Below are 24311 nucleotides of genomic sequence, written 5' to 3'. Positions count from 1 at the left end.
TGCTGCAGAAGAGAGCCTAAAGATAGTAGTTCAGGTAGAGCGGCTAGTCTGACCTGTCCACGAGGGAGTGAATGGATTTACTTGATGGGGTCAGATAGGGCAAAAATAATAATAAAAAAGTAAAACATATATAATATTAAGGCTCTGGGGGAAGGGAGGGATAAAAGGGAACTAATATCAAGAAGTTCAAGGAGAAAGAAAATGTTTTGATACTGATTGTGGTAGCAACTGTACAGTTATGCTTGACCTAATTGAATTATGGATTATTATGATATCTGTATGAGCTCCGTATTAAAAAACCTAAAATGTTGTGCTAGGCCAGGTTGTCTATAGAAACAAATCTAGCAAGACTCATGTATGTATAAGAAAGAGTTTTATATCAAGAAGAAATCCCAGCCCAGTCCAACAAAAGTCCCTAAGTCTAATATTAGTCCATAAGTCCCTCTTCAGACTCATGCTGTCACATGCAGTGATGCAGATGGAAGGAAGATCCCAGGCCAGTGGGTGAAGAAATGTGTGAATCCTAGGTTGGTGGCAACATAGCAGGCCACCAGCAGCTCTCAGGTCAGTGGCAGAGTCCCAGCCAGCAGGAAACTGAAGGCAGAAGGCCACACCCTCAAGGCGACATCATCGGCCTGTGACCTTACTGACAGATGAGATTCCTCTCCTACACTTTCATGAGTCTTCTAGTTGACATAAAATCATCTAACTACCACAAAAGGATAGCCGGAGTACTCTTTATAAGGGAGGATCATGAGACGTCATCTCAGACCCTGTGGACATATTATCAGGAGGGACTAGTCTCTGAAGAATGATATCATACTTAATAAATTAGAAGGTTAATGAAAAAAGGAATGGTATGGACCTATGGGCTGTAACAAGGAACTCAACAAATTTGAGGATGCTACGGGACCGTGTGGTGCTTTGTTCTATTGTACATAGGATCTCTGTGTCAGACCAACAATAACATCATCAGAATACAACAAAGGGGGCTGAGTTTTAAACAGAAGTATTTATTTTGTAGCCTAGTACTGCTGTGGCAACAGTATCAGAATATATTGGGTAAAAGCAGCAGAAACCTTAAGAAAAAGGGCGTTAGCCTGGACTATTGAAATTAGTAAGAGCGCTAGGGAACTGGAGTGGAATTAGGCTCTAGATTCCCTTGGCCTGTTCTCCTGGGTGCACAGTGAGGAAAGTGGAAGGCAGTCGAAAAAGGGCCTTTCCCCTCAGTCACTTGTCTTCTTTTTATGGTGGAAACTGCATAAGACGCATACCCAGCAGACATCTCCTACCTCTCACTGCTCAGAAGTGAATCATATCCTTATCCTTGAGCAAAGGACAGTAGAGTTGCCATGATTGCCTGAACCAAATCATATTCATCCCTACGTTTACTTATTTTTAGCATCCTTCAAAAGCTGGAATTGGTTATTAAGGACAAGGGAGGACTGACTCCTAAGAGTGTAGCCAACAGTGTTTGCAACAATTGTTGAACTCTGAGTGTGAATAAATAGCTGTGTGAACTAATAAAGAATGGCAGCTCTGACGTGTGCAAAGAAGTTATGGGTACAATGTGAAAGACTAAAAAATAAAATTTGATATGTAAACACCTAAGACTTGCATGGACACTGGATTTTTTCCCAAAGCCCCTGTGGTGTAGTGGGTTATGCATTGGGCTGCTAACTGCAAGGTCAGCAGTTCAAAGCCATCAGCTATTCCACAGGAGAAAGATGGACTTTCTAAGAGTTACAGTCTCAAAAACTTACGGAGACAGGTGTACCCTGTCCTGTAGGATCTCTGGGAGCTCAGGGAATTTGGTTTGGTTTTGGAGTTTTTCATGTAAGTAAAACAATGAGCTTTCTAAATGTGCTCGGAATCTTACAAACGACCATATGCCTAAAATTATACCAGTGATAAAACTGTTTTCCTAAAAAACTTCAACTTTACTATCAAGTGAATTGTATACGTTACATTTTAATGACTGCCTCCTTTGCCGTGGCACCAGAGATACTAGTACTGAACAGTTTCATCAGAGAGTCTGTGGAAGATCTGTGATCAAAAGGGGGGAAATGTAGAACAGAACTTCAAAATTTCATGGACTCGAGATGTTCTGAAGCCATTGCACCTAGATGAATTTCTGAAACTATTGCCCCCAAATCATCTTTAAACCTCAAACCAACTAATTGCTTGAAGACTTCTTAAAACCAAACAATAGTTTAGCTTAACTATAAAAGAATGTCTGCCTTGAGCATTATACCCTTTAGAACTATCTTTATAGAATCAAGTTGACAGCAACTGAGCAACGACTAGAAAGATTAGACACCAACCTGAGCACGCGGGTCACTGAGCTGAAATTAAGGAGGGAGAAACACTCTGAAAAGGAGGGTGGGATAGTTGCACAGCAGACAGAATATGATCAACATCACAAAAATGGACATGCAGAACTTGAAAACGTGTCTGTGTTTGCTGTGCGTATTTACAACAACTGTATATATATATATATATATTTAAGTATCACTGATACTTGAATTCTCCTAATATCTATCCTTTCTGGTGTTTGACTTGATGGTAATTTCATTTTTTAAATCATTTTATTGGTGGCTCATACAACTCATCACAATCCATACATATATCAATTGTGTAAAGCACATTTGTACATTCGTTGCCCTCATTATTCTCAAAACATTTGCTCTCCAATTAAGCCCCTGGCATCAGCTCCTCATTTTTCCCACTCCCTCCCCGCTCCACCCTCCCTCATGAACCCTTGATAATTTATAAATTATTATTTTGTCATATTTTACACTGTGCGACGTCTCCCTTCACCCACTTTTCTGTTGTCTGTCCCTCAGGGAGGAGGTTATATGTAGATACTTGTAAATCAGTTCTCCCTTTCCACCCCACCCTCCCTCTATGCTCCCGGTATCGCCACTCTCACCACTGGTCCTGAGGGATCATCTGTCCTGGATTCCCTATGTTTCCAGTTCCTATCTACCAGTGTACATCCTCTGGTCTAGCCAGATTTGTAACGTAGAATTGGGATCATGATAGTGGGTGGTGGGGGGAAGTATTTAAGAACTAGAGGAAAGTTACATGTTTCATTGTTGCTACACTGCACCCTGACTGGCTCGCCTCCTCCCCGTGACCCTTCTGTAAGGGGATGTCCAGTTGGCTGCAGATGGGCTTTGGGTCCCCACTCTGCACTCCCCCTCATTCACAATGATATGATTTTGTTTGTTCTTTGATGCCTGATCCCTGATCCTATCAACACCTCGTGATCACACAGGCTGATGTGTTTCTTCCATGTGGGCTTTGTTGCTTCTGATGGTCACTTCATTTCAGGCTTAAAAAATGAGAAGTTTTAGTTTAAGACTTTAAAAAACAATATGTGACAGTATTGCTACTATATAAGATACAGGCTCAACTACTGTGACAAAACTTAAAGAAAATAATGTCTAAAACAGAGAGTAGTGTGGGATTCAAGTGGCAGCCTCCCAGGCACCTGTGACTTCATTGTTCTGATGACCTTACTGTCTGCTCCTCTCGCCCCACCTAAGTTGGCAGCGGACAACAAGAACCCTTTCAGTAAATGTGACTGTAAAATAGGAATAAAGGGGGGGGCATAATACAAATGACACAAATCAGAAGGAGGGCTTTTATTTAATTCTGAAATACTTACGCTGTGAGGAAGAGAAATCCGGGGAGAGCCATGCAGAAGTTTTGCTCAACAGAAATAGCGGACATTGCTTAGGTGCTGTAGGGACTGAGGTTAATACGACTCCACGGTTTTGTTGGGAAGGTAAACAATGAAGCCAGTCAGTGGACACCAGGTTAAGGTATCCATTTATGATTCTGCTCTGGATTGAGGAAATACAGAGGAGGCTTACAGAATAGGAGAGAGGGCTACAAATTAGGAATGATTTGTACCTGCAATAGGAGGCAGGAACATCCGAGAAGAAGGCTCAACAGTGAGGCTTGTGGTGGGGCCAAGGTGTGGGGAGAAAGGAGACCAGGACTACAGTGTTGATTGTTCACAGTCATAGTTGCAATCACAATTTCTTTACCTAGTTGCTGACATTACTTAGGCGTCAGATGCGAATTTACTTAAGCATACTTAAGAAGATGAATTTTTATAGCCAAGGAAGCTTCTTGCTATCCTTTTCTCTTTTGTCCTCCCTTTGATTTCTCGTGAAGCTTATTTAGGTAAAGAAAATCACTTCTTCCAAAGATGCTTTGGTACCTTGGCGTCATTTCAAAGGAACCTCATTTCCCACTTAGTTAACTACATTTCCCCTGGAAAAAAACTCTGTCCATGGAGCATCCTTTCACAGGCCTCCTGCTGGTTGGTTCTTGTCTCTTCTGTGGCAGCTGTGACCACGTCTACTACCGGTTGTTAGCGTGTGATATAAATCCGACTGGAACATGCCCACTAATTGGTGTGAGAGCTCAGTGTAGACAATGCTGTCTTATAGTAGCTTGTGTAGATAGGCCTAGTCAGAGGGCTCATTCTGCTTGACGGGACATCAGCAGCGTCTTGAGAGTAATTACCCAACAGAAGTTTTCCCACAGCCAAACCGAGAGCTTCAAAGGCTTCTGAATTTACAACCAGTATTAACCTATATCTGAAACATAGTGTTCCCACAAGGGCTCAGCGGTTTTTTCCTCCTTATTAAATGTATGAGGTTACGAGGTTCATTCACTCCTTGCTAAGAGCTTAGTGAAAAATTACTTGGTGTTGATAAATTGAAAATCTTTAATAATAAGCAAAGAGGATAATTACAAATTGTTTTTTCTCCCCTTCGTGTTGCTTCATTCTATTACTGAAACAAGTTAATCTGAAGATATCAGGTGTTTTTTTCCCACATAATTTATCCTCTTTCAAAAGCAAACTTAACTATTTTCTGCACTGGGCCAGCTGCATGAAATGTGTGTATTTACAGGGACTAGGGTAGTGCATGCATTCACGGTGCTAAGAAAAGTTTGTATTTGCATCTTAGAAAGATATCCCACTTGTCCCTCAGTGAACTGACAAATATTAACTATTTCATCCTTCTTCCCCTCCATGTAATAACTATTGTTCAAACAATTTTTATGTTTTAAAAATTTTCTTTTCCTTTGCAGATCAGAAACCAAATTTGACTCTGGCTCAGGTATGTTTACATTAATAATGTTATTCTTAGTGTGTTTTATTTACATTATTCTCTAAGGAGTAATTCATCAGATGAAGAACCATTTTGATCTTAAACAGACTGGGCAGTCTCTTCAAAACGTGGCCCAGCCTCAGAGCAGGCCGCTGGCCGCTGGGAATCGTAAGTGAGGATGCTCACTCGGGCTTTGTGACGGGTCTGCAAGAGACATTACATGCACGGATCCACAGGGGTTATACAGCCTCACTGCTCAGAACAGAGTATTATTTTTTTAGTGGACAAAGCATTCTAAATCTGAATATTTTCTGCAAGTGATTTGTTATCAAATGTGAATGATAGACACATAAATCTAGCAAACAGTAGTTTCAGCCAGGAGAAATAGAAAGTTGTCGATTATTTATTTGGTATCTATGGTTATTGGTTGGAGGGAGACAGACAATTAAGGTCAGATTAAGCCCTTATCTTATGTATCAGCAAATTTTACAGTCCCACAAATGGTGGTGTCTCAGACTCATGGATGCTTGCTTCTCATTAAGATGACTGTGGCTGTGTAGTCCTGAGAGTTGACACTGTCGCATGTCACATTCTGAGATTCATTTATGTCGCTCAGAATTGCGGATGCTGCTTTCAGTGAAAGAAAGGAAGGAAGGAAGAGAGTGTCATGTTAGGTACATACAAAGGAATTAATTAATTTCAGGAGAAAATAATTTTAAACTATCACTTTCAATTTATAAGCATATTGAATTTGATTTTAGTTCTGTTTTAAATTAAACAATGCTTTTTATGCTCAGAGAAGAACCAAGTGACATGTATTCTTCTTTTTTGACAGTGGTATTAAGGAGCTAATGTACTTTCTCCGTATGTTTCATCTTTTCTTGTTCAGCTTTATGAAGTTCCACTACTTGGTGAAACCCTTTAAATATGAAGTCTGTTTGTTTAAGTTAACAATTTCACCTAAATTTGAGCACCACAATTCCAAGACTCTTTCTCTTCTACGTGTTCTTGAAATGTCTCATCTCAGAGGCCAGTGACACCAAGACAGGCATTTGATTAATAGCATTGACTAGAGGAGGCTGCAGGCATGCTAGGAGGGTCACTGATCGACTCTTCTGCTGATTCAGATAAGGTGGCTCAAAATAGACTGACAAGTTCTTTTTAATAGCAAAAATGGTGTAAGTATGATTAAAAATGAATGAATGCCAAATATCCCTTAGCACTGATGGAGAATGACTTCTTACATTGAAAATGCATGTCTTTTTATCATTGTCACCCAGTCATCAAATATTTATTTAGGACTTATGACTTTATTGTAATCTGATGTGTACTTAAAGCACTAACAATAAAGTTAGAAATTGGCCATTGGGAAGAGGATCAGGAGTACAGCTTATAAAAATCTAGTAGGCTCACTTTGAAAGAAGACTTGGAAGTAGTGTATAAAACTGAAATATTAGGCAGCTGTTGTCAGAATCACATGATTTATGCTCAAATTTCAAACCTAAATTAAAGTGCTGCTATATTCCTCTCCTGATGTTTAATATTTATCATGAAAATAGTTATAACATCTGTACAGGCACACACATCTTTTACTCTTGTGAGTAAAGATTTTGTCCATGATGCTTTTATTTTTTCCTTGGTCCAATGTTTTTTCAAAATGCCTGTCATGGATAACATCTACTTACCTTTGAAGATACAAGTTCTGTGCTTTGAAAAGTCTTATGGGGAATACTGATTTAAAGTTTATTTTAATTTTGTATATAAATACGTTGCAGAAAGATTTCAGGTGGGTTGAAATTAAGAAACGTAATTTTTTTTTTTAAAAAAAAGGTCTTTTAGCTTACCACTGAATGAGGGGGTCATGACAAAGGAAGGCAGAATTTTAATTTTTGGTATTCTGTATGCAGTGATACTGGCACATCTTGGAACAATTGAATGTGTGGTTGCGATAGCTTCAGATTCTCTTAGTGTTCCTCAAATGCAGAGAGTACACTAGCTTAGTTACAGCTGTAGCAGGGTTTCTAGAGGGTTCCTGGTTTTTAAATGAAGGAAGACATCCATCTTACTACGAAAAATAAAACCTTAACGAATATATAGGACGGCTGGTGACTAACCAGAAAGGGAAGGGCTCAAAGTGAGATGTTTGATGTGTGTAGGCAGGTACAGGCTTGATTTCTCAGGGAAATGACACAACAAATTACCCACAATGTTACTGCACAACATTTTGCAGTTTGTTTAAATGTATTTCAGACTATGGAGGGAGATTCAGGAGCAAGGAAGGAAAGCTTTCCTTGTCAGCACACGTTAAAAATGTTCACTGACCATCCTAGAAAGTAATTAAGATTTGTTCCTAGAATTAAGAAAGCATCATCTTAGACATTTGCGGGGTGTGTTCGTAAATGTTTGACCTTTTAGAATGAAAAGTGTTCCGGCCTACATCAAAGTGAAGGCCTAAGTCTCGCGAGCAATCATCCTCTGTTAAACAATCAGTTACCACATTTGATTCCCTTGTTTCCTTTTTTTGCTTAAAGTATTTTAAAGTAAATACATTCATTTCGTTTAAAATCTGAAAATTAGGAATTGCCTAGACTTATAGAAAGGGGGGTCACTGACATTTTTAAGATTTCAGGAATCTGGATCATATACACGTTTTTAGGGAAAGAATTGCACCATCACCGAGTCCACATCAGTCAATGAGATTTTGATAGTTTTATTTGTGGTGAATTGTGTGGCTAAAAATCAAGTGAAAAAACTCTTTTCAATTTGAAGGCAGACGTATAGATTAATTCTGATTTGAGAACCTCAGGAATGTTCCAATTCTCAAATTTTGTGTAGTTAAAATTTTTGCTTCCATCTAGCTGTGTTCTCTCTCTATAAACTGAGTTATATACGGAGTAAAAACCATTTCTCTTGGTTTATAATTCAACCACCTAAGGTGTTTGACTGCCAGCTGAGAGCAGAGATTAGGTTCTCTCTAAAGAAGTTGTAGGTTTCTATTTTATTAATTGTTTTCTAGTAATGTACTACTTTTGCTTGCTTAAAATTGTGTAGAGTTGGTCCTTTTACTAATACAGTAAAACAAATTTCCTTTTATGTTCTTAAGTAGCAAGAAGCTCTGCTCTTCTCCCCACCTCCCAAGAAGTTGTTACTGGAGGAAGTAGAGCATTGAGTTTAATGTAGTGATTAAACATGAAAGCTGTATATCAAATCTCAGGAGAAACATGCTTTTGAAAGAGGCAGAGAACTGTGGAGCATATTGCATGATAGGCTATGTAAACAGAGCTCTGGAGGTCAGCGTGTGGACGCAAACCAATTAAATAAAGAACCTACTGGCTTTGCTTCATATCATCAGCATGGGGAGGGAGGACCACAAGTTAGCCTGCACAGTGTTAAAGTATAAACTTTGCTTGAATAAACTAGGCACTTTTGGAAACTTCAGTGATTCTTTCAATCCAATTCCAAGATTTTTTTTTTTTAACTAAGGTTCCTAGAAGTTAAGGGGGAAAAAAAATCCAAAATAGATGCTCTTTTGGACATTCTGTCCATACCTCTCAGCAGAGGTCCTGGTGGTGAGTTGAATGAAAGAGAAAGCAGAGTATAGAATTGTACTTTTAAACAAGAAGCAGTCAAATTTAAAGAATATGCACATATCTTCCAAAAACATGCCACTGGGGAAAGCAGAACTTGTGCAAAATAACTGGAAGAACAAAAAAAAAAATAGGGGTTTCTCTTTTGAATTTCAAGGTCTAAGGTCAAGATATAGTTGGAATTGCATCAATGTTAACAAAATATTAATACACTGTTATTTCTGTTGGATTAAAGTAGAATAGCTTTCTAACCCAGAAGCACCTGGATCCTGTAAATTGAGAACTATAAAGCTTGTCAACAGTCTGATTCTGCGGTCCTAATCTTCTCAGACAATATTTGGGCGAGACAATGAAATACCAAGTTAAATGGTACAGTTTCATAGCCCATAAACATTCAGTACAAAGTTTTTGTTTGTGTTTTTCCTGGAGAGTCGTGTCGACTGAGAAAGTAAGTAAGTTCATGTTTAGCGCTCGTTGACTCTGGGCTGCTTGGGATGGCTCTAAGAAGGAAATGGGCCCACAGAACATAGCAACTCAAAGGCATAGGGTTTCATGAAAGCAAATTATGGAGGATTAGGAAACCTAATGAGCACGGTTTAGCTGGAGAGTGGAGGAGGGAGCTTACTATTAAATAAAGCCCAAGAGTATAGAAGGTTAGGGGATCCTAAAAGACTTGGTAATGAAAGGCACAACAGAAAGTAATTATCCTGAAGAGATGGGGGTGGGGGGAACCCCCAAAGCCTTCAAGAGACAAAAAGCAGCTAATGTCACTTTTAAGACTTGTAGTTATAAAAGAATCTGCACCGGGGTAAGCAAATCAAAGACTACCATCAGCTAAAGCTCACGGCAAAACCTTGGGCCAGTAAAGAATAGAGTGGGTGGGAATGGCAGTCACTACATTGCACGGAAATGAGGACTTTGAATGTACTGGAAGCAGAGTTTTCAAAATATGATAATAAGACAATTTGCCTAACATAGTAAACCTTTCTCAAGAAATTCTAATAAGGCAAATAGTTTCTTATCTTACATATGTGAGAATATGTGGATACCACTTTTTAGCTGCTGCAATTCAAGTTCATCATTTTGAATATCTCGCTTTGGAAGTTCTCATGACAATGAACAACGAGGAACCAAAATATGATTCTCTATAGGAACATTGAGATCTGTCTTTGGGCACCATATTGACTATGCAATCTTTCAGCATATGTTTATTTGGGAATGCGCTATACTAGATGCTGAGGTTATAGCTATGAACAGGATGGACATAATTCCTTCTCTCCTGAAACTTACAACTCCTTGGTCCATTACACTAATTTACATGGGTTTCTCTGCAGTTTTAGCTTGGCAAGCCTAACCAGACTGAACTTAGACCTAAATAGATAGTGAATGAAAGAACTCTTAATATTTAAACATAAACAGATATCCTTTGGATTTTGATATACTCTTCCTTCTTCAAGCCACATCACTTGGTTTTCTACTTTACCTTTTAAGAGTTCAGTCTAATGCTAATAATTTGTGTACAAGTTTTCTATAGCTTGGAATAAGAATCGGCTTTTCCCATTTGATCATCATTAGGACAGGTTAATTTGGGAGAGAACACCGACTTCAGGCGAATGTTAGTGTTGAGTCGCTTCCATAGCAACCGTATGTGGGACAGAAGCAGACACTGCCCTCCTGTCTTGTGCCGCCTCGCACTCGCTGCTGTGTTTGCAGCCAGTGCCGCGGCACTGTCAGGCCGCCCCAGTGAGAGTATGCCTTTGTTTCTCTTTCTTTCGGCTGACTCTTGATTTTGTCAAGCACAGTGTTTTATCCAGGACCTGATCACGAGTGCAAGGTACACAAAGCCACCCCATCCTAGTTTCTCACAAGCAATCTAGCCGCACTTTTTTATAAGTAAAAGAAATAATTTTGGAAGAGGATAATAATTATTTGTGAATACTACTCCTGTTTTTACTTAAAAGGAAAACAAAATTGGGTATTCTGAATTTAAGCTCTGATACTATTCCTTCATCTGGATTTAGATTTCATTATTTATAATCATGGATCATATAGGACGGAGTGCTTCTACTGTGTGAACTCAGTTAATATCTCTCTGTAGGAATATACAGGTACCTGTTAGTTTTTTTGTTTTTTTCTTTGTGGGGGTGAGGGACCGATTATTAGTTTATGACAAGCCAGGTTCAAAAAATATTAAGGATACAGTCATTATTTCACAACAACACATCTCCTCAGACAGCAACCAAGTCGCACGCTCTCTCTCTGTGTCGTCTGGTCCCTTGAGCCCCACCTCCATGGACCAGCCCAATATTCTGTCTCACAGTCTCATAGTATCAGTGCTGCTCCTCTGTCCCGTCTCCTGTTTTTCTTGCCTCGGCCTCTGGTGCCTCTAGTCTTGGCCTCCACCTCTGCAGACAGCTTCTCTGGGAGCTTCTTCCAATGGTCGTGGGTGATCTCTTTGCTCCTGCTTCAAAGGTGGCACATCCTTTGGTAGCCAAGGGGGATGGTAACTAAAATGGTCCAACCCGTTGCCTCTATTGGTGTTTCGTATGCCCTATCTGCATAGTCACGCCCAATCATTTGGTGGGAGTTACGGAGACATACATAGACTTGCGGTATTAAATTTTTCACTCCACCACACTCACCTAGTAGTTATTTTAAATATTCAGCATGACAAGTTGGTATCAGAAACATTAAAAACCTCCAATATAGTTTTCGATTTTCTTCAAAGGTCTTTCCAATAAGCTCCAGTGATTGTCCCGTGTCTTTTAAGAAAATCTGTCAGGATTACTCCTTAGAAATTCCTAAAGAACTATGGTCAGGCCTTCTGAATTAGTCTGGGTTGACTATAGAAACAAATTCATATGTGTCTAAGAGAGTTTTATATCAAAGAGTAATTGTATATCAAGAAAACATCCCAGTCCAGTTCAGATAAATTCCATAAGTACAATATTAGCCCATATGTCGGATACCAATCTATAAATTCCTCTTCAGACTGAAGCAAAACATGCAGTGACACCGAATGCAGGAAGATCACAGGCCAGTGGTTGGAAAGTCTTGTGGATCCAGTGGCAGTGGAAGCATCTCAGCATTGGCAGGGGTCTCCATGAGGCTCCTCCAGCTCCAGGGCTCTGGCGTAGCTCCATGTGTCCTGTCAGCAAGCATGTCTCACAGGGAGTGTGTTGCCTCCTTGTTTTAAGACACATTTAGATGGCTAATTGTTTTTAGAAAACTCTTCAAGACTCTAGATGCTATTCTTTCTGATAGCCAGGCACCATCTGACTTGTCAATCTATAGCACCCACATCTTCAGTAATCTCTCCATGAGCATGAATATCGAGTTGGGCCATGCCATAAGAAGTAATTATTTTTAGATTAGGGCCCAAAGTCCCTTTATATACCTATGGTTTATGTGTCTGTCTCTGGGTCATTTTAGAGACATGATTATCATTTTAGAGAGCATTATGAGTCATCCCCACAAGTTAATTCTATTGATAGTATCATTAGTAAATGGTATAGAATTCAAAACACCATTGAGAAAAGGAAAGTATATATGTATAGATCAGCCTTTAGACCAGAATATACGAGTTGTTGACTTGTACAGATTAAAAGTTTAAGTGACCAAACACTATTTACATGAGCAGTGATGGTTGGGGGTAGAGCAAATCTTTCAGAAACATTCATTCACAAAGGCAAAATCATGCATGCTAGACTAACACATGTCATAAAAAGCGAAGAAAACATGAAAATAATAAATATATGTTAGCCCTGGGCCACCACACATTGGACACCCTCACAGGAACGGATCCGAGTCAAAGTCCAGTGACCATAACCTTGAGATAACTGTTATCTGCTACTTCACATACTAGAGCAGTGGTTCTCAACCTGTGGGTCACCACCCGTCTGGGGGGCCGGACAACCCTTTCACAGAGGTCACCCGATTCATAACAGTAGCAAAATTACAGTTATGAATTAGCAACAAAAATAATGTTATGGTTGGGGGAGGGTCACCACAACAGGAGGAACTGTATTAAAGGGTCACGGCATTAGAAAGGTTGACAGCCACTGTACAGAGTGTTTCTGCCTTAAGTTCAAGGAACTAGGTCAATTCCTTAAATCTGCTACTGGTGAGTTTAAGGTAAAGTTCAGTTCACTTGGTGGCATTTCCAAATCTTATTCTTCTGGCGTGACCTTTGAAGGGTGTTGTGCACATTGAAAAGGCAGAGTCTAAAGTCTCAGTTGTGTATGGCATGTGGCCTGGGTCAGCAAGGGCTGGATAGTACTGGGTCATGATATTGGGTGTGTTTTCACCTTGGCGTCTGTACAAGTAATGTGCACCGTTTTTTCCAAAGGCTTGTTGCCGTAATCTGGCTTACCCTAACAGAAGTGTAATCACCTTCTCTGAAACTAACGTGCCTGCCTCCTACCTCTTGGCTTAAATTTCCAGTGAAGTTCGCTAATCACGACTGTAGGTGTGTCTGTTGCGTTGGGTGACTTTAAAACAGCGTTCTCTGACATGGACTGGTTGGTCTGCTCCCTTTTCCTCCATCCTGAGATACTGGCTCCTGCTGATTTGAGGCCTCGTATGGATGACAGGGAAAGTCTAAACTGCATTTGCAGGGTGTCCATGTGGATTCGGCCATTGGTGACTCCCCTCCGACCATAGTCCAGGGCGGTGAATAGCCTTGTTAGCTAGAGAGCGTTCACTGTACAGTTGATTGTGGCAGATGCTGTTGGGTTAAAACGTAAGACCTTGTCATTTGATTTCCCTTGATCCATTTCCAGTTTGCTCCAGTTTTTAATATTTTCTACTTTCTTTTCAGTTGAGGTGTTTCTCTTTTATTTTGTCTTTTTTGGGTAGGTTTTCCTGTGTATGAAATCCAGGATAGGCAAATCTATAGAGACAGTAACTGAGTGTGTCAGTCTGGCTTGACGAGATACGCAAATTCATAGACACTCATATGTATAAGAAAGAACTCTATTTAATTTATTTATTTGTAAACATTTTATTAGGGGCTCATACAACTCTTATCACAGTCCACACATACATCAATTGTGTAAAGCACATCTGTACATTCTTTGCCCTCATCACTTTCAAAGCATTTGCTCTCCACTTAAAGGAAGACCTTTATATTCAAGAGCAGTTGTGCATTGAGAAAACATTCCGGCTCAGTCCAGATCAAGTCCATAAGTCAGATATTAGCCCATATGTCTGATACCAATCTATACATTTCTCTTTAGACCCACGAAACACATGCAGTGATGCCAAATGCAGGACAATCACAGGTCAGTGGGTGGGAAGTCTTGTGGGCCCAGTGGTGGTATAAGCATCTCAGCACTGGCAGGGGTCTCTACTTGGCTTCTCCAGCTCCAGGGCTCTAGTGTAGCTCCATGTGTCTTGTCAGCAGGAATGTCTCCCAGGGAGTGAGCGTGTGTTCTGTCTTCAGCGGGCTATTTAATTTCCTTAGTGTCTCCAAATGAGTTTATCAAGGTGGGACCTGATTAACAGGCTAAACTCCACCCCTTCACTCTTTTTTTTTCTCTTTTCTTTTTAATCATTTTATTGGGGGGCTCGTACAACTCTTATCACAATCCATACATAAATCCATGTGTCAAGCACATTTGTACATTTACTGCCATCATCCTCAAAACATTTGCTTTCTACTTGGGTCCTTGGTACCAGATTCTCATTTTCACCCCTCCCTCCCGGCCACTCCTCCCTCATTAACCCTTGATAATTTATAAATTATTATTATTTTGTCATGTCTTATACTGTCTGATATCTCCCTTCACCCACATTTCTGTTGCGGGTCCCTCAGGGAAGGCATTATGTGGAGATCTTTGTGATTGGTTTCCTCTTTCTACACCACCTTCCCTCCACCCTCCCAGTATCGCTACTCTCACTATTGGTCCTGAGGGGTTTATCTATCCTGGGTTCTCTGCGTTTCTAGTTCCTCTCTGTACCAGTGTACATCCTCTGTAAGGTAGAATTGAGATAATGATAGTGGGGCGGGGGGGTGAGGGGTGCGAGGAAAGCATTTGGGAACTAGAGGAAAGTTACATGTTTCATTGTTGCTACACTGCACCCTGACTGGCTCATCTTCTTCCCACGACCCTTCTATAAGGGGATGTCCAGTTGCCTACAGATGGGCTTTGGGTCCCCACTCCAACACCCCCTCATTCACAATGATAGCGTTTTTTGTTCTTGATGCCTGATACCTGATTCCGTTGACACCTCGTGATCGCACAGCCTTTTGTGCTTCTTCTATGTGGGTTTTGTTACTTCTCAGCTAGATGGCTGCTTGTTTATCTTCAAGCCTTTAAGACCCTAGATGCTATACCTTTTGATAGCTGAGCACCATCAGCTTTCTTCACCATGTTTGTTATTTGCACCTGCTTTGTCTTTAGTTATTGTGTCGGGAAGATGAGCATCATGAAATCCCAGTTTAATAGAACAAAGTGTTCTTGCATTGAGGGAGTACTTGAGTGGAGGCCCAATGTCCTTAATACTAAACCTATAAATATATGCATGTAGATCTGTTTCTCCATCATATATAAATATATTTACACATGTACATGCCTTTATTTAGACCTTTATAAATGCCCTTTGCCTCCTAGTTCTTCTATTTCCTTTGACTTTCCTCTTGTCCCACTATCATGCTCAGCCTTCATTTGGGTTTCAGTAATTCCTCTCAGTTACATTGCCCTTGATCAAGCCCTACCAGGCCTCTCATACTTCCTTGCCACTGATTTTGGATCACTGTTGTTCCTTTGTCCCTGGGTTTGTTAACACCACTTGCTTTCCCCTGCCTCCCCCTCTCCCATATCCCTCTGGAACCGTCGGTCCTGTTGTTTTCTCCTCCAGATTGTTTATCCCACCATTCTTAACTAGATAGCATATATAATTTTTAAACAAACAATAATAAAAATTATATCTGTACCTAACAGGATAAAGCTAAAATGCACACAATTCAATATGTGCCACCCCGTTTAAGCATACTATTCTATAAGTGAACAAAACAAAAATAGCCTATACTTATGTGAACCCCTGAACCATAATTCTATGAGCATATTCCTGTGAATGTATCCCCCCACCTATGAAAGTTTGTAAGCCAGCCACGTCATGCCTTTATCTGTCTCATTTTGGGTATCAATTTCTATACTGTCCACTTACATCAGTGCTCTGAGGAGACAATCATATTCTTTGATGTGAATAATCTTCATCTCAGTTGGAGTCTTGTGAAATCCGCATCCGTAAGCAAAGTCAAATCAGGACAGGCCATCAATAAAGTCAACAGCACCATGCACTGGTTCACAGGCTCAAAATCTTCTCTTCATCTGGTTGGGTTCTGGTCAACTCAGTGTGGGCTTTCTTACAGAGCCTCACCAGGGTGCCCATGGTCTCGTCACAAATTCACAATACACCTAGTTTCCTTGTGCTAGGTCATGAACTTCAGACCTGTCATCTACTCTCATCTTCTCCTCTAGTCCTTTTAAACTGGGTCCACAGGTGTCAGTGACCAGACTCAACCTGTCTCTTTATTGCCTCATTTTCCCCACTTCCACTCATCAAGCGGATCCAGGTGGTCACCTAACAAGCATTTCAGCCTGCCTACAGGCTCCCTTTAAGGTTGAGTCCTAGAGATGAGAGTTTCTTCATGGTTCCAGATTTTTTTCCCCCAACTTCGAGCACAAACCACAAGTTTAAAATGGAAAAAGCCAAGGAGCTCTTTTTTATTTCAGTCTGTCAATAACTCCATAGGTAAGTCTCTTCACCTTTGAATGTCCTGAGCACTCTACATACTGGGTGGGGCTAATCTTTTCAGAGTCTTCTGTGCAGGTCTGTCCTAAACCCATTTAGCGATCCAATTTTAATGGCTGAAGACAAGTGGGCTTCCAAGCTCTATTTTCTTACTTCCAAATACTCATTTATATCACTCATTATATCAACAATAATATGCAGAAGAAAGCAGTATAAACAAAGTAGAATCAGATCCTAAACGTAATTCTTAAAAGAGTTAAGTTCAGTTCTTATCTCTCTTATCTTAGTCCTTATCTAAACTATTCTATTGATACAAAATATGGGACTAGCCTCTGATAGCATCAAGCCAGAGCCAGGCTTTCTGTCAAGTCGTTTTCACTGAGCCGCTCTGAGAAATTCAAGGGGTGAGTTTGTCCCCTGAGCTCACAGTATACATTGTTCACATTCATTTTCTCCATTTCAAACAGGAATAAGCAAAGACAACAATCAAAGAAAATAATCAAAACTCTAGCTTCCCAGGTTCTTTCCAGAAAGCAACCCAGTAAACTGCATGGCCATATCTGCCCTCTGGCCAGCTAAAGAAGCACTACCATGAGGCAGAGGTCACACAAGCGTCCACTCTCCATCTTCACGATTTGCTTCTCCATACCCCTCTCCCAAGGTATCATCGTCTATTCGTCCACTTCACTAGAGAAACAAATTCATAGACACTTACATGGGTATAAGAAAGACCTTTACATACAAGAGCAATTATATATTGAGGAAATATCCCAACCCAGTCCGGATCAAGTCCATTAGTCTGATATTAGCCCATATGCCTGAAACTAATCTATAAATTCCTCTTCATACTCACGAAACACATGCAATTATGCTGAATTCAGGAGGAGCACAGGTCAGTGGATGGAAAGTCTTGTGGATCCAGTGGCAGTGTAAGCATCTCAGTGCTGGCATGAGTCTCCATGTGGCTTCTCCAGCGCCAGAGCATTAGTGTAACTCCATGTGCCTTGTTCACAGAAATGTCTCCCAGGGAGTGAGCATGTGTCCTGCATCCAGTGAGCTATTTATCTCCCTAGGGGCTCCAAATGAGGTAATCAAACTGCCACCTGATTGACAGGTTAAGCTCCACCCCTTCACTCTTAATAGTCTCAAATTGACAATAGATTATGTAACTATCACACTGGGTCATTAATTATCTAGGGACATGACAAAGGGAGGTTGGGGGGAAATGAGGCACTAACAACAATAACTATAAAAAAGAAGAAAATGTTCTAAAATAGATTTGGTGATTATTGTACATCTTAATACAATTAACTTTTTAATTACCTGATAGGTGATTTATATGCCACTAGAGGAGAGAGAGAAGTCACAATCTCAGAAACCCAAGGGGCAATTCTTCCTTGCTCTCTAGGGTCTCTGGCAGCGATTTTGAAATTGAAGACTTTGAAATTGTTTGGGGGAAGGTCAAAGAGAAACAATACTTTCAGAAATGGGTAGACCTACATGGAGGCTATGTCATGGGAATAATAGCTTCCCATTTTGATATTTTTTTACTTAATAAGGATTTCTATGATTTTGTAGCAATAAAAAAAGTACCAAAACCCCAGAATCCAAAATGGACATAGAAAAGCAGGCCCCTTGATTGTAACAATCTTTATAACAATCAGCTAGAAGGGACACAGCACTTCTCCTTAAACATAGCATAAGGACTCGGACGCAGGACGATGCAGTAGCGGCACTATTTAGGCTTTGGGTCAGACAAATCTCCCGTAGTCGCTCTTTGATTCCAGACACTTCCCAGTGGTTTTCTTGGATTCCACCCTTTTGTCATTTCTTTAAATTTTGATTTTGCCTAAAAAATAAAAATAAAGAGAGAGCTTACATGCTACAAATTCCTTTGTTCAGCTTTAGTTGAATCCAAGTTTTTCTGTTGTAGTTTAGGCAGTTGCAGTTTTCAGCTTTCTTTAGACACAGTAATTATTTCAGGAAGCATTTTGAAATTTGTAAATTGTCACTTCCTGTGTTAATGAGTACTTTGCTAGGAATGTTCCGTTTCGTGACGTGGTGGCCAAAGCATGTGTGCCCTGCATCGGATTTACTTTTAGTGAAAGGATCCCAGCGGAGGCTCTAAGAGGGCAAAGAAAACGATGGCAGCCTTTATGAAACAAAACCCCAGAAGGTGAAGCTGTTGGCTCGTGACATAACCTCCCGCGAGGTCTGTGCCCTCTTCAAGCTGGAATGTCCATTTCTGTCCCCCTGACCTGCAGAATCCCACTTCGAGGCATCTCTTCAAAATGGAAGTTTTGCCATCCTCAAGGACCTCAAATCTCATTGCTTTTCAATGTTCTTTGAGTTTGGGGAATCAAAAGAAGTTTTAAGAGTCAAAATCGGGGCTGCAGGATGATTGGGATAAGGTTCCCCAGTGAAGTTCTCATAGCTCATGCTTCCCTCAAAAACGGAGCAAGTACATGTCATGATGGAGAAGATTCCTCAGCACTGCTGTCCTGACCCTGTGCAGCGGTCAGTTTCTCTTTCTCTCTTTTTTATTTTTATGCACACCTATATTTATTGCAGCAATTTCCGTAATAGCAAAAACATGGAACCAACTAAAAACTCTGATTATAAAGGACTGGCTAAAATGTATGTATGTACATTCATACAGTAGAAACATATATGCTATCTAGATAATGCAGGTGGGATAGGCTAAAGAATGTTAACATAACTGTAAATAGTAATACTAAGAGGGCTAGCAATAATTTCTAAAATGACTTTATACTTATTTTTACAGGCAGAGTGTCTTTTGATTACTAACTTACTTGGTCAGTGAGAATGATGTGTTATTATCCATATTTGATAAATGTGAAAATTTTCACTGAGAAGTTCAATATTTTGCCCAAGGTCATGGACCTAGTAAGTAAAAGAAGGGAGATTTGAGCTTAAGTAAGGAGTACTGACTCCTTGGGGAAAGACATGGCAGTCATCTTCCTTAAAGATTTAGCCTGGGGATCATTCCATGATGCTCACCTTCTTGACACAATCGCTGAAGACAAAGACGGTGCATAAGCAAATGTGGTGAAGAATGCTGATGGTGCCCGGCTATCAAAAGATATAGCATCTAGGGTCTTAAAGACTGGAAAGTAAACAAGCGGACATCTAGCTCAGAAGCAACAAAGTTCACATGAAAGAAGCACACCAGCCTGTGTGACCACAAAGTGTCGAAGGGATGAGGTATCAGGCATCAAAGAACAAAGAATCATATCATTGTGAAAGAAGGGGAGTGTGGAGTGTGGACCCCAAGCCCATCTGTAGGCAACTGGACATCCCCTTATGGAAGGGTCATGGGGAGGAGATAAGCCAGTCAGGGTGTGATGTAGCAATGATGAAACATACAACTTTCCTCTAGTTCCTAAATGCTTCCTCCTCCCCCACTATCATGATCCCAATTCTACCTTACAAATCTGGATAGACCAGAGGATGTACACTGGTACAGATAGCAACTGGAAACAGGGACTCCAGGATGGATGATCCCTTCAGGATTAGTGGTGAGAGTGGTGATACCAGGAGGGTGGAGGGAGGGTGGAATAAAGAGGGGGAACTGATTACAAGGATCTACATGTAACCTCCTTCCTGGGGGATGGACAACAGAAAAGTGGGTGAAGGGAGACGTTGGGCAGTGTAAGATTCTAAATTATCAAGGGTTCATGAGGGAGGAGGCAGCGGGGAAGGAGGGGAAAATGAGGACCTGATGCCAGGGCCTTAAGTGGAGAGCAAATGTTTTGAGAATGAGGAGGGTAATGAATGTACAAATGTGCTTTACACAATCGATGTATGTATGGATTGTGATGAGTTGTATGAACCCCAATAAAATGATTAAAAAAAAAAGATTTAGCCTGGGAATCCCTCTGAGGCAGCTCTACTCCATCACTCTGAGGTGAGTCAAGTCCGCAGCGATGGGTAAGGAGGCCTGGGGGCGCCGGGGTTCTGTACTCATTTCCTAATGGAAAAGTCAGTGGGTCGAACTCAGCAGCCATTCTGCCGAGGAAGACCAGGTAATCTGGTTCTGTAAAAATCACAGCCAAGAAAATTCTGCAGAGCAGTTCTGCTCTGTCACATGGGAGCGCCATGCATTGGAATGAACTCCAAGACACCCAGTGACTGCCCCTTGATTCCAGGACCCTTAGTCTCAGCCACTGTGCAGTATACAAACCGAGGCGCTTCAGGCACAGGGGTTTGTCTGATGTAAACAACACTGTATGGAAGTTTGTGAACATCTATGAACTGATAGGCCACAAAGCCACATATTACCTCTTGAGAAATGGATTTGGAAGGTGAGATATCTTAACATCTACATGTAGATAATCTCCTCGGCATCAAATAACTTTCTGAGAAAGACATTTATGCAAGATTGTTTGTTGTAAGTAATAGAGGAAGAAAACTCACTCAGGATAGTGGATAACTGTTTATTTTGCACTAGTCCTGGTGGTATAGTGGTTAGGTTTTGGACTGCAATCCGCATAGTTAACATTTCAAAACCACCAGCAGCTCTGCAGGGGAAAGACCAAAAAACGGTTACTGTCCCGGAAGTCCACAGGAGCTCACTATGAGTCAGTATTGACTCAGTGGCAGCAAGAGCGCCTTCTTAGTATAGTTCAAAGTAAAAATAACCCAATTAGTATCTTTCACTATAATGTCAATAGAAATGGAAAGTAGTTACTGTATATTGGTAGATATTCATCAAGTGGAATAAATTGGTGGTCACAATCACCTCCTTTGGGTTATTTGACCATTTATGTTCATTGGGATTTCACTCATTCCTGGCCAAGAATAAAGCATATTCAACTGAACTATAGAGAAAGCTTTGCTATAGTGTATTACCCAGTTTCAAACCTAACGTTTATAAGGTTTTACGCTTCAGTATAAAATAATTTATTTACTAAACAACAAATATGGCTGTAATTACCAAACCATATTTGTTTGTTATGATTTCAAAACATTTTTATTAAAATTAGTTTAAAGTGATGACCTTTTATTTAGTTTTATTCTTTTTGTACCTCAATTTTTAATCTTGTCTTCTTATATTCTTGCATTGTGCTGTACAAAAGAACATTTTACAAGTGTTTCTTTTAATTTTTTACTAATTGTTTAGCTAAGAATCAAGGATAATCAAACTCAAAAGTGTTTTGCTTTGTTGTCATGAGTCTTCGAGTAAGGTTTTCATGTTACACTTGGGAACTCAACTACCGTTCCTCCATTAAGATCTTAAGTAGCCTTATGGCCTATACTGTATACAGTGTTACAACTTAAAAACCTTTTATTCTCGTTGCATTTTTTGTTGAAATTTAAAGGACATACAACCAGTAGACATAGGTAATCGACACTACAGTGTTAAGCTATAGTATATGATATTTGTTGAATTAATGATGCATGAATGGATGATCCATTTAGGTTGATATTGAAGATGAATGTTTCTTGTCATTTCCAAAACTATTTTCCAATTATACTTTTATTTTCTTTTAAAAATGTTAGCACACGAGAGAGTTAAGGTTTATTGTGCCGGTCTGGCCAATAAACACATGTGGGATTAATCGAAGGACGGAGAGATAAATGGCTCAGTGTGCCTCGCCGTTTTTGTTCTCTGGTCTCTTATTCTCTGATGGTCAGACCCCAGTTCTTTGCCTCAGCTGGCAAGACTCAATTTTTGTGAGACATCCCTAAGAGAAAACACATGGACCTACCCTGATACAGCCCTGGATGCTGGAGAAGGTGCGTGGAGACTCCTGCCAGCACTGAGATGCTTGCACACTCACTGGTTTGGCTTTCTTCCTGCAGTCAACATTATTGCATGTGTTTGTGAGTTTGAGGAAGACTTTATAGATCAGTGTGGGACATATGGGCTAATGTCAGACTTATGGACTTGGACTGCATTGGGTTGGGATGCTTTCTTAATGTACACCTAACTTTTATATAAACATCTCTTTTATATACATGAGTTTCTGTGGATCTGTTTCTTTTTTTTGGTGGTGGTGGTGGTGGGGGATCTGTTTCTTTAGTATAACCAGACAAACACATTACATTACCTTGCATCCAAGTCATTCCTACTATGGATGGTCACATGTAGAAAGTGAATGTTGTAAAAAAGAAGAATATTTAATAGCAGTAGACAACAATGCAGAGATTCAAGTTTTATAGCCTATAAATAGTTTCTTTACCAAAAATAAGTCTCTGGAGTCAGAGCTAATCAAACACAATTTATGGTACTAGATTATGAGATCTTAGACATATTGATTTCTGTGTTATAATAGTCTATTAAAATTAATTCCATTTTCTCTACATCCTTGATACCAACAGATTTTTACTATATGAAGGAACATGGCATTAGAATTAATGCCAACAGATTTTGCAGCCTGTTGTGAAATATTTTGTTGGTATATAGACTGGGCTTCAAAAAACTCATGCAAAAAGAGAATTTAAAGCTAAGAGACTTTTTCCCACAATTGAAACCACCTAATATGTTTTGGACTGCTTGCTGCCCAGGAGGTTAGCTGGTCAAACCCACTGGCTGTCCCACAAGAGAAAGATGAGGCTGTCTGCTCTTCCAAAGATTACATAGTCTCAGAAACTCTGTACAGGGTCACTATGAGTCGTAATCCAATTGAGGGCAGTGGGTTTGATGGTTGGTTATACCCTTTAGAGACACCTTAGCAGGGATTAGTTCAAGTATATGTGTTATCGCTTGCCTAATATAAATTTTATTTTCATATTTGCTTGTTCTAATAGTATTAAGGATTTTACAGCTTTAACAATCCATACATCAGTTGTGTCAAGTTCATTTGTACATCTGTTGCCATCATCAGTTTCAAAACATTTTCTTTCTACTTGAGCCCTTGGCATCAGCTCTCTTTTCCCCTGTCTCCCCCATCCTGCCATCCTCGTGAACCTCTAACAGATTATAAATTGTTATTATTTTTATATCTTATATAATTCGCTGTACTAAGCAGTACATAATACTAAATACACACTTCTGATTTGTTGATTAATAAATTTGTTGGATTTTTCCTAAACTATATGCCAATATATGTATTTTTAGATGTATTTAAAATAATTCAAACATTTTCTCCATACTAAGCAGTTTAAAATCATATTAAGTTCATTCATAATGAAATAGAATTATTTTGTTGTGGAGTGGGTAAAATTATTATACAGTTTTAAATTATAAATCATTTTATTGGGGGCTCATACAACTCATCACAATCCATACATACATCCATTTTGTCAAATATATTTGTACATATGTTGCCATCATCATTTTCAAAGCATTTTCTTTCTCCTTGAGCCCTTGGTATCAGCTCATTTTTCCCCCTCCCCTTCCTTCTCTCCCTCCCTCATGAACCTTTGATAATTTTTTTTCATGTCTTTTGCTGACTGATATCTCCTTTCACCCCCTTGTCTGTTGTTCATCTCCCTGGGAGGGGGTTATAGGTAGGTCATTGTGATCAATTCCCGCTTTCTCCCACCACCTTCCTTTTCCCCTCCTGGTATGGCTACTCTCAATATTGGTCCTAAGGAGTTTATCTGTCCTGTATTCCCTGTGTTTCCTGCCCTTATCTGTACCCATGTACATGGTCTGGTTTAGCCAGATTTGTAAGGCAGAATTAGGGTCATGATAGTGGGCGGGGGGAGGGGGAAGCAAGCATTAAAGAACCAGAGGAGAGCTGCATGTTTCATTGGTGCTATACAGCACCCTGACTGGCCTGTCTTCTTCCCACGGCCCTTCTGTAAGGGATGTCCCATTGCCTACAGATTGGCTTTGGGATTCCATTCCACACTCACCCCT

The 24311-nt window shown here is 40.1% G+C and overlaps 1 protein-coding gene across 3 annotated transcripts in view; it reads left to right on the top strand.

Annotated features, from left to right (window-relative positions):
- Window positions 1-24311, top strand: part of MSRB3 (methionine sulfoxide reductase B3) — a 175755-nt gene that overhangs the window by 99851 nt on the left and 51593 nt on the right. For all 3 annotated transcript variants that reach the window (XM_075551334.1, XM_075551332.1, XM_075551333.1), the window contains one exon: window positions 5116-5144. In XM_075551334.1, coding sequence (XP_075407449.1) covers window positions 5116-5144 — 29 coding nt within the window. The remainder of the gene's footprint in view (window positions 1-5115; window positions 5145-24311) is intronic.

This window comes from Tenrec ecaudatus, chromosome 6, assembly GCF_050624435.1.
Source record: "Tenrec ecaudatus isolate mTenEca1 chromosome 6, mTenEca1.hap1, whole genome shotgun sequence".
In the NCBI taxonomy this organism is placed as follows: domain Eukaryota; kingdom Metazoa; phylum Chordata; class Mammalia; order Afrosoricida; family Tenrecidae; genus Tenrec; species Tenrec ecaudatus.
This window is presented reverse-complemented; position numbering and strand designations above follow the sequence as displayed.